Below are 15,405 nucleotides of genomic sequence, written 5' to 3' on the forward strand. Positions count from 1 at the left end.
CTTTTTTCTAGTCTATATAATCTTAGGGATAGTATAGCAATGTAGTTAAATAGCTGGAGTTCTCATACATGTCAAGTAGCAACAGACTATAAAAGAGCTGATCAGAAATGAAGTCTCCAAAGTTTTGCACTTTCTTCCAGAAAAGCACAATAACACCCAAGAGTGATTCTTCAGCAGGTAAAATACAGGTAAAATCTGTTTAATCACTTTGGCAAGTCTCTCCTCTCTTTTTCCATGAGCTCTGGAGAGATCTGATCAAAGATAAGTTCCTGTCAGCACAGAAACTCCAAGGAGACTATTTATTTGTTTGGACTTAGAGCAATGCTAATGACTGCTCTGTTCCTTGGTATCTCTGTCTGGAGGAGACATCTGGATTCTGAAGGAGTTCAGTTCCTTCCTCAAGAGATTTAATAAAGATTTATTTTAATGAAGATTACTCTCCACAGATCCATGAAAAGCCAGAGCTATTGTCCTCTGCTGGATTTAAAATGTTAATAAAGAAAATTTCAATTCAGACTTTCAAGTGGGAATGGAACAAAAGTCATGAACCTTTGGGAATAGTTATTAAGCCTCTCTCAAATAGGATCAATAAAATAAAGTAAGCGATCTTTTTCTAGATCTCAACTCAAAGAAGTTGTCTAAAGCTAGGGATTTAAGTGTTTCCATATCCTGACTTCTATGCTAACTATTTACCGTCTAATATAAACAGCAAAAAATAAAAATATATAGTTTGTTTCCATAGGCTTTTACCCTGAGAATTAAATAAAAGAAAAGAGAGATCGGAGAATATAAGAAGGGTCAAAGAGTTGTACAATGAAAGGAATTTTTCTTTAGTGTTTCTGGATGTTGCACGATTACTATCTTAGCATTGCTAAGAATATTTTCCATGTTTATTTTACTATTTAAAAAATATAATATAATTGAAACTATCGAAATTGCACATGTATGATTCAAATAAGTCTTAAAAATCCTCTCCTAGCCACTGCTAAGGTCAGTAGAAATATTTCCACTTTAAACAGGGCAAGACTGGATTGCAGCAGAAATAAGAGAGGCATGATGGCAAGCATATTTTACAGATGTTCAAGCTTGGTTCAGATGTTCAAGTTCAGTTTAGATTCTGCTGCAATTTGTTTTTACGAACAGAATATTGTTCGAATAGCTGATTAACTTGCAGGCACACAACAATTAAAATTTGGAAGGGACTCATAATTTGCTTAAGATGCTGAGTATGAAAACTTTGTTTAAGGTCTGAAGCAAACTGAGATTTTTCAGAATGAATATGTCAAAGATGGTAATTCAATTTCCTTTGGAATAGCAATAATTAAAGTTCCAGCTGCAAGGAGATATATAACCACTGCCTTTTATATGCAGGTAGGCCAGTCTGATCCCATTTCTGCAGACATTTTTCTGTTGACTTCAGAACCATAGAATAGGGCTATTGGGAACTACCCAAGCAGGCTTGACAGCAAATTCTTGTTCAAACCAGATTCACAGAAACTCTAGCCACTAAAACTATATCAAGGATATTAAGTTCAGAAAATTGCAACATCAGAATGAATTCTGTCACTCAATGATCTTAAACTGTTGACTAGGCAAGTTGGGAAAACTGATTATATCTTTTTCACAGCAGATTTGTGTAAGTTAAAAATGGACAGGGACACATAGTTTGTAACATTTGTAAGGTTTTCATATAGGCCATGATTTTCCCACTCAGAGGTGGTGTTAGGAGGTTTTTCTCCAGCGAAGGCAGCTCGGAGTGGTCAGGTACCCGTGTTAGATACCGTGAAACTGGCAGGGTTTAAAGATGTTACTGATATTCTGAGAGTAAGAAGAAGACAAATGAAAGGTCTGTTATCTTGTTAAAGATTTTAATCTCAAAAACCTGTGTCAGGCTTCACACAGTAGTTACATCTTAGCCTATTTTCCTCTGGTGGGTTAAATATTCAATAAAAGGTCAGTCTACTTTGTTACGCTGCTTTTCTATACTTTTTAACAGGGGCTAGATGCAAGGCTAGTGGCATCTTCCCTTGGCAGTGATTATTTAAAAAAAAAAAAAAAATTGGTGTTTTTTGAAAAATGAAATCGCAAAAAACATGGATTTTGGACATATTTTACATATACTTCTGTAAAAATATAGAAGTGGACAATTCTGTCAGAAAGGTGTCCTTCTGCATTTTACCATACTCACAGGCACCCAAAGTACCGCCTGGATGCTCTGTTGGGAATTTACAGATGAACAAACTGTTTTCAGCACTTCAGTGAGGCTGGTGTCTTACTTCCCACAGTTTGTCTTTATTCCTGCTAAAAGCCCTGTTTGCTCTGGAACATCTGTGTGGGCACATGCAAGGCACCAATAGAGGAAAGAAAGCTGCAGACCAGGCTTTGGAGGACAGCTTCTCCAAATCACTGTCCGTTGGATGAGTAGGTATTTTACCATCTGCTTTCATGAAAATCAGATCACACTGTGGTGAAACAGCCTGGCCTCAAAACCAATGACAGAATAAGTTTTTATCCTCTTTTGTTCAAGATGAAAACTTAAATGTAGCTTGTGAATTTGTTCACTCAATTTTGTGACCATAAATATATCTACTCTATCTGGAGCTGCAAAATTGTGATGCATATGTAAATTGTGACTGATGTACGTAGAGCCCTGCAGGGACAAACAAACACACAGCACGATTTACTTCTGTGCTTACTAGGGCTTAAATGTGACCCAGAATTAGAAAACTGTTAGACATGGAACAAATAATGGAAAACACTAGAACTTTCTGTCACACTGGAAAAAATAATTTTGTTTTGGATGGTTTTGCCAAAAGAAGCATGCAGGGTATGTCGCTCTGGTTGGTATAAGCAAAATATTCTGGTTTAATTTTAAAAAGGTTAAGTAACCATGTACAATTCACAGATCAGCAAACACTGGCTGTAGCCATCTCATAAATATTAGAGAATGTGATATGGTTCCATGAAAGCCAGTACAGATTCAGGAAAGATTATGAGATTGGACAGGAAAAGACAGTGTGTAGGATCTGCTGTGTATTTGCAGAGATTGTCCAGAAGTCCCTTGGAATATCCCAAAGGAACTGTATGCCTCAGGTGAAACTGAGGAAGGAACAAATAAATTTTGTAACTTCTGATAAGGTTTAGACACAGATTTGATTCTTTGAAAATATGTAGTGAGGAAGGTGCTTATAAGAGACTTTAGGCAACTTGGACGTGCTAATACTGAAAACTGAGCTTGAACTTTTTCAAGATAAGGTAGTAAAGGAAGGAAAGAGGTGAGCAAGGGACCTAAGTAACTGAATTTACTTGCAACTTCCATCCCAAGTGATGGCCTGGGGTCTCAGGGAAGAGGGCAGATTTTAATGTTAAGCTGGGTCCATACTTTCCCTTACAGGGGGAGATGGAGTGGGAGAACAGGCATAAGCGTAAGTATTGCAGGTAAAAATTAAGCATTAGAAGTCTGGTAATCAGAAAGACAATGTAACTGTTCTACAAGTGGAGCAGCTGTCTGAAATATTGATGCTAATCAGAGGGGATAAATAATTAGAAGGGAAGCAAGGATAACAAACCAGTTCAATACACTTGGCTCTAGGTCAGATGGTGGTGTTGGAAAGTACCACCTCTCAAACGAAAGCAGCATTCTGAAGATGTCATTAAGGAATAAAAGAACTAATGCAGGGGTGAAATCAACTCAGGTCAGTATGCAAGGAGCTCTCAGAAAGCGGCTTTCTTAGACCATCAGGACTTTACCTGAACACTGAACTCTTTCTGCTACAACCAGTAGCCGAGTTGGGACTTGAATAAATGCTATCTTGCACTGCAACTATTGAGCAAAGTTCTCCAAGAATGTCCTAGTCCAGATGGATCAGATTTGCTGTGAGATACAAAACTATTGGGAAGCAAAGACAGAGAAAGAGAGAGAGAGGAAAGATCTATGACCTTTTCCCTGTTCCCTCACCTGGAAACTGCGTCAGTACTGCTTCAAAATTCTTCACAAAGTTACTTGGTCTCATGTATTTGCATTAACAAAATTCAAGGCTTCTTTCGGTACTTAGAAACCTTAAGTAAATCTGAGGCTACTGAAAAGGGGATAGGACACTTTTGAAAGTGATTTTAAATTTATTTTCTCAAAACTGTGTGTTGGTATAAAAATGTTGCTGTGTTAACTCTGACCATATTTGTACAAAATTGAAAGGTTTCCTGTTGAACTGAGATATGTTCTTCTTGTTTTATTTTTACTGAGCTTCCTTTATTGGCAATAGAGTTAAATATAAAGTGGTTGCTTGTTACATCAAAGTAATTCAGATGAGTCATCATTCTGGAGAGCTTGCTAAGGCTGGGTGAAAAAAAGAGTACCACAAACCCAATACTCATTGATTTTTACATTGTAAATACTGCTATAAACCTTAAATGTATCATTGTTTAACTTTTGGCAGACAATTTGTTAACTAGTCTTAGATTCAAAATTAATAGTTTTCTTCGTGGTCCTATTTAACTAGCATCTAAATCATGCAAGAGGATATGTATTGTAGTCTTTGGAGAAATTCAGGACAAGCAGGAAAGGGAAGTTAATGATACGCTGTAATATCTATTCTACTCTGCAACAGTTCTGAAGTATCTGCCTATAATAATATCCTTAGTATCATTTCAGATCAAAGTTCAGGGTGCTTTTACTGCTGTTTCCATGTTTGTTCTGTGCGTGTGTAGAGAGCTGAAGTCTGCTAGGGAAGCGAGAGGGTGGTGACACAAAAAGCTGTCACAAGGCAGACTGAGTTACAGATTTACATTGTTGACATTACTGAAGTGTATGTGCTCACCTCATCTTAGATATGAGATAGTATGAAGCTATATATTCCTCCGTGAAAGCTGTGTATGCTTCCTTCTTTGCACTTACTACAGCGCAACAACATACATGTTAGTAGGTGGAATAGCTGTTGTGTATAACTAATAGCTGATGTATTTGTACCTGTATCTGTAAATGTGCTCTGAAAGAATCCTTCACATGAGGAATCTACTTCAAAGACCTTCTAACTTTAGCAGGGTTGGGAGCGGAGTGCAAATTATGGATTTTGGCTTGAACTTTTTCAAGACAGCTTTAAAAATTGGTTAGCCATTCATTTTCTGTTGGACAAAATCATATCTGTAGCAAAAAGTATTGAACAATCAACAGATACCTAAAAAAAGTAAATTATTTGTTTCTGTTTTAAAATGCCATTTTTATTTGATAAAATATTCAGGTACATAAACATTTACATTTTCATATGTGTATTTAGATGTAAACCTTGGATTTTGTTCTTCATAAATTAACAATAGTACTCATGGTTTATAAATTTCCTTCTTAATAATGAGTGTCAGCGCATGACATGAAAAATGCATTTTGCTAAAGTTCATCTGCTTGACCGAAGTGCGAACATCTGTGACATCGCTCAATTGGTATGAGAGGGAGCCATCTCGTGGTGTAATTTACATCTTCCTGAGGAATGATGCTATTGCTACCACGAAACAAGAAACCGGAGGGAAACCTGTTTTGCATATTATACAATGAAGTATAATTGAAATTCGTAACAATTTCCAATATCCTCTTACTTTAAATAAGGTCAGTGAAATTTTAACAACATCCGGGCTTATTCTGATCTAATATACCTACACAAGGTTTACTCTTACTTCATGCAAACAAGCTGTGGTAACCCGTACTTGTAAAAACAACTGTTTGAATGTCCCCTCTACCTACAGAACATGCTTAAAGAGAATAACTAAACATACCCAAAGTACCACATTGTTTTTCAAGGCAGGTCAGGTGGGCTATTTGGCTTGTTAAGAGAGAAATTAAAACATGACAGAAGTGGGTTTCAGGCTGAGTTGGTTGCCTCGGAGGCTAACATTACAAAAAAAGTTTTGTCATTATTGTGAGGGAAAGTGCAAAGTCCTGCACCTGGGGAGGAACAACCCCATGCACCAGTGTATGCTGGGGGGCGACCACCCGGAAAGCTGGTGTGCAGAAAAGGACCTGAGGGTGCAGTGGGGGCCAAGTTGAGCAAGAGCCAGCAACGTGCCCTTGCAGCAAAGACGACTAATGGTATCCTTGGCTGCGTAAAGAGCGTTGCCAGCAGGTTGAAGGACATGATCCTGACCCTCTGCTCAGTGCAGGAAGGGCCACACCTAGAGTACTGTGTCCAGTTCTGAGGGGATCTCATCAATTTGCATTAAAAAATTGGATGGAGAGTGTAAAGAAGATGGAGTCAGGCTCTTTCCAGTGATGATGAGTGACAGGACAAGAGGCAATGGGCACAAACCAAAGCACAAGAGATTCATTCTGAATATCAGGAAACATTTTTTTCACATTGAGGGTGACTGAGCACTAGTACAGGTTGCCCACAGAAGATGCAGAGCCTCCATCCTTGCAGATATTCAAAAGAACATTATCCTGGGCAGCTGGATGGAGGTGGCTTTTCTTGAGCAGGGTGTTTGGACAAGATGAGACCTCTAGAGATGCCTTCCAACCTCGAGCTTTCTGTGATTTTGTTTGTCTGTGAAGTAAATGTTGAAATACCTAAATTTTGTCAATGACAAAATATTATACATAAAATATATATTTGCTTATTAAAGGTTTGGAAGTAAATTATTCAACTTTTGAAAAATTTCATTTATTTCCAAAATTAAATTATTTCTGTAATTCTAGTTTCAAGACTTTGGTGAGTTGTAAGGTCCAAGTTTTTAAATTCACTTGCTTTTGTCTTACTCAGAAAAAAATTTTCTCAGACCCTGCTAGTGTAGGATACTAGAAGTAAAATCAATTGCATGAACCACGTGGAATTCAGTATTTATTAAATTTTTAAAATAATAAGATAGCTATATATGCAAACATGAAAAAGAGGATATTTGATATCTGTTTTTCCAGAATTCTCTGATGAAAGGACTGTACAGTTTATGGAATACAATCATATATTGATCTCTTTAAGATCTGTTACTTCTTTTTTCCATGACTGTCGGATCACATTACCTGGCTGTTACCTTCTTGTTTAATTGCTTGTTGCACACCTGGTACAGTATATTTGCAGTTTTCATGCTCTGGGAACTGTGCACCTTAGCATGAAAACATTTGTTACTGCAGTAGTTTCACAACACTGTTGCCCTGTGAACAGCTCTGAACAAGGCCAGGTGTACCGGTTATGCTTTGGTCTTGAAGAGATAAGACAGTATAGACCTGCTGGAGCAACAGCTGTCATAAATAGCAGGGGTCTGATCATGCAGTTCTGGGGGCTCTAGGAGGGCACACTCAGGATTTCTGCTTAGACTCCACTGGTGCTCTTGTTACATTCAGCAGTTCATTTGAGAAATTTCCATTTCACAAAGCTCCAAGCCAAATGTTGCTGAACTGAATTATTAACAGCAAATAATAGAAATACTTCATTTGTGAGTATGGCAAAGTTCTTGTATTTGTATCCCATTGACTTCAAATGCAAGAAGTTACTTCTTTTTTTTCTATGACTCTTGGGTCACAGTACCTGGTGAACTGATGTTGCTTTTTGTCTTACAGGGGCAGGGAGCACAAAGCATCTGTGCTGAGGCTACTGAAGAATTCTAGCCTAAACGACATCACATTGACGTGTGGCTCTTACTGAGGTGACCATTCTGTATGCTCTTTAGAAGCATATTAACATAGCTGTAATCAGGTTAGCAGAACTCAGAGTGTTCTCAAAGGACTTCTTATATGCTAACTTTATTCAGTTTCTTAAAATCATTTTTCTATCCAGGAGTACTTAGGAGGGCCCATAGATTCATAAAAGATCTCTAAGGGTATTCTGCTGCAAGTGAATTTCTTTGCCTTCTTGATAATAAGATCAGTGGGACTATTTTGGAGTGGCTGTACTTATTTCAATATGCATTTATCAGGATAACTTTCCTGGAGTTTTCAGAATGGGTTTTATTCAGAACTGGAATCCATTCTCTGCCCACCTTCTGGAGAGACCTCTTTCTGTCCACTCACTGTAAAGGAAACCTTGGAAGATCAAACTCCCAATTCAGTACCTGCCATCGTCTATCATGGTCCCTGAAAGCACCTCTTTGTATATTTCATTAATGCTACTAAAGTATTTTGAAGGTTATTCTGAATAATAAAACAATCGAGGGCACCCGCTTCCATCTCTCTCAAGTTTTCACTCCTGAAATATTTACTGATAATGCACCTTAACTACCACTGAGGGTTTCATCCTTTTTTCCAATGGTGTAGATAGTCCCTCCTTTGACTGGAAACCCGCTGCCTAAAATATCAAGAGAATAATTGCATGGTTTCTGAAAAAAGTTAAGTTTATTATTTTTGAATAAAATATCTACAAGTACTTGGGTGACACCATAAATTTCACATATTTGAACACTTCTGTCCTCAGAGAATGTCAGTATAAGTGCAATATGATACTGTATTACAATAAAAAGGAATTGAATCAAATCCATGCACAACACATTTATAGAGCTTTACAAAAACAGAAGTACTTTGAGATGAAATTGCCATCAGACAGAATTCACAGAAGACTATTTTGAAAACTCACAGACAATTTATTAATACACTATCATATTAATTTTTTTTCTTATTTCTTGCCATAGCCTTTAAAAAGCTGGAATCACTAACACAAAAAATACTGCATATTATGTTAAACCTTTAGGTCAAAAGCTTATGGCACAATTTCTTTTTATATAGCTCACAATTATACACTCATGGAATATCAGTAGCTACTGTAGTCCATTTCCTCTGTTAACATCACTCTGTCATAAATTAAAATACAAACGTAAGACATATTTCTTGCATATTTCACAAAGATGAAAGTGAAGTGCAGTAGTATTCAAGAATGACAAGAATATAGGATGAGCCAACATTTTTCTGGCATTTAACCCACTACTTCTAGCAATTTAACCTGCTTCCACAAGCCTTCCATACTGATAGCATTTCAGTAACTACTGTAGGTGTTGTGGTTTGCCTGAAGGCTCCTTTTCCATAACCACTCCAAAACAGAATACTTATTATTTTATTATTAACAAGTAGCTTAGTTTGTGATTTATTTTTTTCTTGTCAGTTGTCTCAAAAAGGAAAAAAGCCACGATGATCTGGTATTGGTCTCATCTAAATAACCATATGATTGTACAGTAAGATGTGGATAAGGTTATTTTACTACCTCACCAGGGTACTGTGAGAATTAATAGCTCATTCAGCAGTTTCACAGTTTAAGGCCAAATTCTGCTTTGTTGGATTAGATTAATTCCTACGATAGCTCAAATGAGAGCAGAAGTTGCACATGAAGAATATCTATCTTTCACAACCAACCATCTCAGCTTGGGCTGGGAACTGTATAAATAAATTAATTTCCATCTAATATAAAATTATTGCTAAAAATAATACTTCTTTTTAAGGTTAAGGAAGACTTTTTATCTTTCCCTACTGTTAAAAATATAAGGTTTCATATAGTTTATTATATTCTATTTTATCTACATTATCAACCTACATTTCCGTAGGGGGTTATAGTACAAAGTGGAAGCTATACCTTACTCCTCATATGTAAAGTGCACATCTAAATCACCTAAATACAAGTCTTTCTAACGAGTAAACAGAATAATCTCTCACACATCACAAAGCATTCTTCATAAAGCAGCCTATAAAAAGATTTTGGAACAAACTCTGTTAAAGAGAATACAAAGAAAACCTGTATATGATTGAGACAAAAAAGTAATTAAATCCCATGTTGTCCCTGAATTCCACTAACCTGCCTAAATAATAGTGCTTGCTGTCAAAACTCCTTGAAAGTAGAATGTGCTTTATTATGTGTTAAAATAACTACTTTCTAAACAGTAAAACAGCAGTATCTGTTCTTCCCTTTCTGCTTCAAGCCTCCTCTAGTTTATTAGCATTATAGAGAAAGAAGCCAGCCCTCTAAGCATGGAAGCCTATTTTAATGACATTTGAATGTAGTTTTAAAAATAAAATGCATTTTGCTATTCAGAATTTAAGCAGAAGCTTGGTACTGTGGTAGCTGAGTATATCTACTGCACCTCTGAGGGACGTTTCTTATCCTCTCTCAAGGTTCTGAAGTTTTTGGCCTTACAAGGAGTGACATGGATTTGGCCATATCTCTTTTTAGTGCAGGAAGAAAAGACACTGGTTCCAGGCACTGCTTTGGGCTTTTTCCCTCCCTGTGGCCCTGTTCTGCTACGTACAGCCCATGCTTTTCATCCTGTGCCTTCCTGCTCTGCTTCTCTTTTCATGAAGACAGCGGATGGTGTGGAAGTCAATTCTTTGTCTACTGTCCCAAGAGTAGAGATATTTTGCAGCAGTTGAAATAAGTTTTTTCCCCCTGCAGCTACTGCTTCCACCTGAAGAAGTGTACCTATGGAGAAGATACTGGAGATGGGGAAAAGCAGTAAGGATGCCTCATGCTTCCTTCTTTCCCCTTTATGGTGACTGTGTCAGCTCTTTTGTTGCTGTGATGCTGGAGTACTCCTCCAGATCCTACAATTTCTCCCTCTGTTTCATTGCGTTGCAATGATCTTCTAGTGCCAGTATTTTATTTCTGAAGTATAGCATTGTTCCACAGAGACTACAAAAAGACGACCTGAGCAGCACAGAGTCTGCACTTATGGTGAATGACGACTTGGGGCAAAGCTGCGTTACCCTGTCACATAGGGGTTCTGCTTACAAGAAGCCTTCTGTGTGGCTTTGCTAAAGACCTGTACTTTGCAGAGCCAAGGTTCAGTGATAAGTGAGGTGAGGTGGCTATCTACTGAAGCCTAATAAAGAGGGTTGTTTTTTGATGTAGGAGATGCTCTCCTAGGTAGCATTTGCCTTAAGCATTATTTCCTTGGTGATTGTTTTTCTCCCTTTCCACTACCTCTGTCACATGACTGTAACATAAATACTGCAGTCCGACAAATACTGCAGAGTACCTTTCAGTTCTTGATTCTTCACCATGTTATTTCCTGCTACTTCATTATACAGTTACAAAAGAATCGTCTCCCACACTAACCTTAGCTGGTGACTGTAGCCGTTGATTCTAGCTGTGTACAGAGGGATGACATGGCCTGCCGGCATTTTTGGACTTTTCCCCTAGTCAGCGGTGAAGAGCAGGTATTTGTGCCTTGAAATTTCTTATCATCTCAACTGACATTTCTCTTTTTCTTACCGTTTGACTTTACACTAAGTCATTTAAGAATAATATGAATGAAATTTAAATTTTAAGTTCTGCTTTTTTTTGAAAAACACGTTATGTAGTGGACTGCAGAGGCTTCTGTTACCTTGGCAAGAGTTATTGTTCCAGTAAAAAACCACAAAACCATCAGTTCTGAAGAGATCTTGGTTTCATTACATAAAAATAGAAAATCTTTATGTACCTGAGGGCAGTAGACTGACATGCCAAATGTTACGTGCATTTGAAAACATAATCATGGAACCAGTTTTTGCTTTTCCCCTCTGTTTGAAATACCTTTGTTATCAACGGTTTGCTAAATAAAAAGATGTTTCAGCAACACTGTACAGTTTTCATAATGATATTTTAAACATATTTAATTATCTTTATTTTCAGTGTACCTGGTTATAAGACTGAGCACTACATGGAAATTTGCAGTATAGAAGTAGGGTATGCTCAACTTGCCAATGTAACAGGAAAGAGAAATACAACTACACAGAGGAAAGGATTTGCTTTCCGTTGGCCAGATCTGAGACCCTCTTCTCTCTCACCATAGTGCATGGCTGAAGAGATGCATTCTGAGAGACAACACTAGGCACTAGGTCCAGTCACTAAATGTACAGATCTCACTTATTTTAAACAGAACATGTAGGTAACAATCCATTATGAAAATCAGAAAAGAATTATAAAGTAGCTTTATGCTTTTTATTTCATATATGCTATATGCTGAAATTTTTCCTTAGATTAGCATACTCTAGTCAGAAATATATGGCACAAGGGTTCTTGTCCCTCACTGAGGTAATAGGTTTATATATGAAAGAGCGATCTTATCCTTCCTGCTTAACAATTTACATTCCGATTCCTTGTTACATTTTGCCAGTGTTGTAATCCAGTCTCTCTTTCATCACTTTCAAGATTTCCTGTCTGATTTCTCTATTTGAGAGCATTTGAGACCTTTTCTGTCTTAAAAAGTGACGAAAGAAATTTGGGCTAAGTTTGTTTAGCTCTACATTACACAAATTTATTAATGTTTTCAAAACAAGGTAGTACTACACATGCGAGAGCAACAGACTATTGAATAGTTGGGAAAGAGCTGGTGTGAATGAGGTACTCAGGTGTTATAAACTAGAATAACTAGGAGTTATTTTGATCTGGCCAGGGTTTTTTCATGCGCTTTCCCCTTCAGTTAAGAATTCTTTACTGAATGCAAGTCAGCTATTTTAGAAGGCAAGAAGGTGAGCCTGAAAGATAACGTAATTTTTTATGATTGCCTTTTGATTATAGATCCGGTACTTTAAACAGTCCTTAAAGAAAATACCTTTGATGTTACTGATAGCAGAAGCAAGTCAACATCCCCTCTCATATGATATACCTAATGCTGACTTTAAGAGAGACGAATATAAGTCAACTGAAATGTCAGCCATTGCTTCATGATATCCCCTCACACAGACAAGCACCTTCATAAATGAACAGGATTTTTTTGAACATGTACATAAAGAAATCAACAAAAAGAAGACACAACCTCAGGAAACAGTAATTATTTAAAGTGAATTAAATACATTCCAGATCATAGACGAAGCAAAACATAAAAAACCCCCTACTGGTTTAAAATAAAGGAGGATTATTCAACTTCTTTCTGACATAGCTGAACAAAATCGGAGAGCTACTATTTTAGAATCTCTCTAACTAGTCCTCCGAGGAAAACAACAACAAACTCAACCAAATCCAAGGTTGCTGTGTTGTAACCCTCAGTGCAGAGTTACATGGCTGCTGTTACCTCATATGCGCCATGCCTTTGGCAGTGCACCAGATGTTTGCCTCCAGCTGATTTTGCTTTTGTATACACATTCTGAACGACAACAAACGAAAAATTTAAAAAGTGTTCAAAATAGAAGTATTTTGCAATGAGAAACAGCCTCAGCTGCTGGACTTAAAGCATCAAGTAATTCTAAATGTCAGATTTCTGTCTCTTAGATGTTTTTGTTTTTCAATAGACAAGATTGGCAAAAGCAAACACTGTTGCCTATAAGCTATGCTGTAATTGTGATCTATTGTGTTACAATACAAAGAAGTAACTAATATGACTTTAAATTTAATCCCAAACAGGGAAAATCTCTCAAAGAGTTTTAATAGTTGTTCTCCTATTTATTAACGTGAAGTACAATAAATGTAAAAGACCATCCAGGCCCTTTTTCTTGTTTTATGAGCTGCATGTTTTTCCAAAGTTGTGAAGTGCTTCTTAACTAGTATCTACATCATATCAATATACTTTAAAGACTGAGACAGAAAAATTGATGTATTAAGAAATTAAACTTTTCATATTTATGTAAGATGTAGGAGATAAATGTGCATAAACACAGCTGTACTTGTCCTCCAAATGTCTCAGTGAAGCAGTTGACTGTTTGCCTTTATTTTTGGTCCAAGATCTCCTCCCTTTGAATCAAAATGAATTACTGAAAATTTTGATGCAGCTTGTCTGTCTCACAAGCTGTGTGAGTTTTATCAACTGAGAAGAAAAACCTGTCAAAAATGTAGAAAGGGTTATAATATTGTAAGTTTCAGTTATCAAAATGTAGATAATTAAAAACAATTCTTTGCAGAAAACAATGATTTACAAATTTTAATATATTTTCCATGTGATATGCAGACTATTAGGCTGTAGATATCTTGCGCTGTCTGAGATTATTTCAACATACACCTTCCAGGGGAATGGCAATGTGAAGTACATTGAATAAATGATATAAATTAAATGTGTCAACTGTGCTCATTGCAAAACCACAGATACTGTCTTTAAGACAAGAAAAAGTCTTTAAAACTGTAATCTCAAATCAGTAATTATTATTATCTTGTAAAATTGAAACAATTGTTACAGATACTAATCTATTCTGCAATACTGTGGGATTTACCTAGGGTACTCTGGATCCATTATTTTAAATTTTTAATTAAAGATACACCAATATTAAAAAAACAAAACAGGGAACATCAAAGAGAACTGTACATTTATACCACTATGTAACAGTATGTATAAATACTTGGCAGTAAAGCTTCAGTAAAGAGTGATTTACAATGAAAAAGTTGTTAATATTTAGTATGACCCAGGAAGTTTGCCATAGCAGATGTGTTGTCTCTGGGTGTCATTCTTCCATTCCACTGTGACTGGGAATTGCAGGCTATGCAGGATCTTTTTTTCACCCCTCAATGCTTTTAACTTTGCCACTCACTCCTCCGACGTACATTTCTAACAGAAAGTCTCCTGTTCAGCATGGCAGCCATATGTACTGCAAGCCTTTATCTTGTTATTGGTGAATGTCCTCATGCCTGATGATTTTGTAAATTACCCAGTAAAAAATATTGAAAATCAGAAAGGCTAACGGGAAACAAGCTCTGGATATTGTGTCTATCTTCTTGGCCCGGTCAATGAATACCTTTCTCATCTCATCAGGGCTTTTTGGTGCAGCTTGAACAGGATTATTTGGCCCCTTTTGCGTCACTCCATCTTTTGCTTGCAGACAAGGGCCCATTCCATATGCTGTAAAGCTAAACTGACTTTCCCTTACATCATCATCCTGTTAAAAAAAAAAAAAAAAAGAAAGAACAAAAGCAAGAAGCTTCTTTTATTTATGGAAAGCTTATCAGCTGGCAAATAGCAAGTACTGCACCGTTACCTCAGTGACTTCTTGAATCCACAGTTTATCTTAACTGGTTGAAATTTCAACCCTATCAATGTCTGTCAAAAATACTGCAGCAGCTTTAACAAGCACAGATTTCTCGTATTTGTTTATGGATTCTGTAGTCTATTTAGAGAACAGAGAAAGCTCAGTAAACTAGAGGTAATCTGGCACACAACTTCTGATTTATTTTGATTTTCCTCAAGTACAGTAATTATCCACAGTCTTCAACTGGGCAAACTTCACACTGGTCTTTTCGAAAACAGCCATTAACTCTGTACATTGCTAAACAAAAGGGGATCCTGGGATACTCATCGTACAGGCAGTAATGATCTTCAAATTAATTACATGAGTGAGAATTCTGCCTTTTTGGTCACTGTACATTTAGACAATGTGATCTATATGCCTTATTTCTGCTGTTCCCTGTGAATACAACAGATAAAGAGAATAGTATGTAAACCGTCTTTGTTTAAAGTGAATGAAAGCTAAAGGCCAGATTTTCCTTCTCACTCATACTTCTGCCATTTCAGAAGAAAAATGGCAAAGACATTCTGAATTCAGGGAGCTGG

General features: G+C 36.8%; 1 protein-coding gene and 1 long non-coding RNA gene across 4 annotated transcripts in view; one reads left to right on the top strand and one right to left on the bottom strand.

The window, feature by feature from the left end:
- Positions 1 to 8,342, top strand: part of LOC142361458 (uncharacterized) — a 68,879-nt gene extending 60,537 nt beyond the window's left edge. Inside the window, exon 3 of the long non-coding RNA XR_012764086.1 lies at positions 7,538 to 8,342. This is a non-coding gene — a long non-coding RNA (uncharacterized LOC142361458). The remainder of the gene's footprint in view (positions 1 to 7,537) is intronic.
- Positions 1 to 15,405, bottom strand: part of GLRA3 (glycine receptor alpha 3) — a 113,935-nt gene that overhangs the window by 8,929 nt on the left and 89,601 nt on the right. Inside the window, exon 10 of one of the 3 annotated variants that reach the window (XM_075421735.1) lies at positions 8,296 to 14,734. The exons of 1 other annotated variant lie outside the window; for it this stretch is intronic. In XM_075421735.1, coding sequence (XP_075277850.1) covers positions 14,465 to 14,734 — 270 coding nt within the window. In that variant the 3' untranslated portion in view covers positions 8,296 to 14,464. Of the gene's footprint in view, positions 1 to 8,295; positions 14,735 to 15,405 lie in introns of those variants that run through there. One more of the 3 variants, XM_075421736.1, reaches the window with a different exon arrangement.

This window comes from Opisthocomus hoazin, chromosome 5, assembly GCF_030867145.1.
Source record: "Opisthocomus hoazin isolate bOpiHoa1 chromosome 5, bOpiHoa1.hap1, whole genome shotgun sequence".
Classification (NCBI taxonomy): domain Eukaryota; kingdom Metazoa; phylum Chordata; class Aves; order Opisthocomiformes; family Opisthocomidae; genus Opisthocomus; species Opisthocomus hoazin.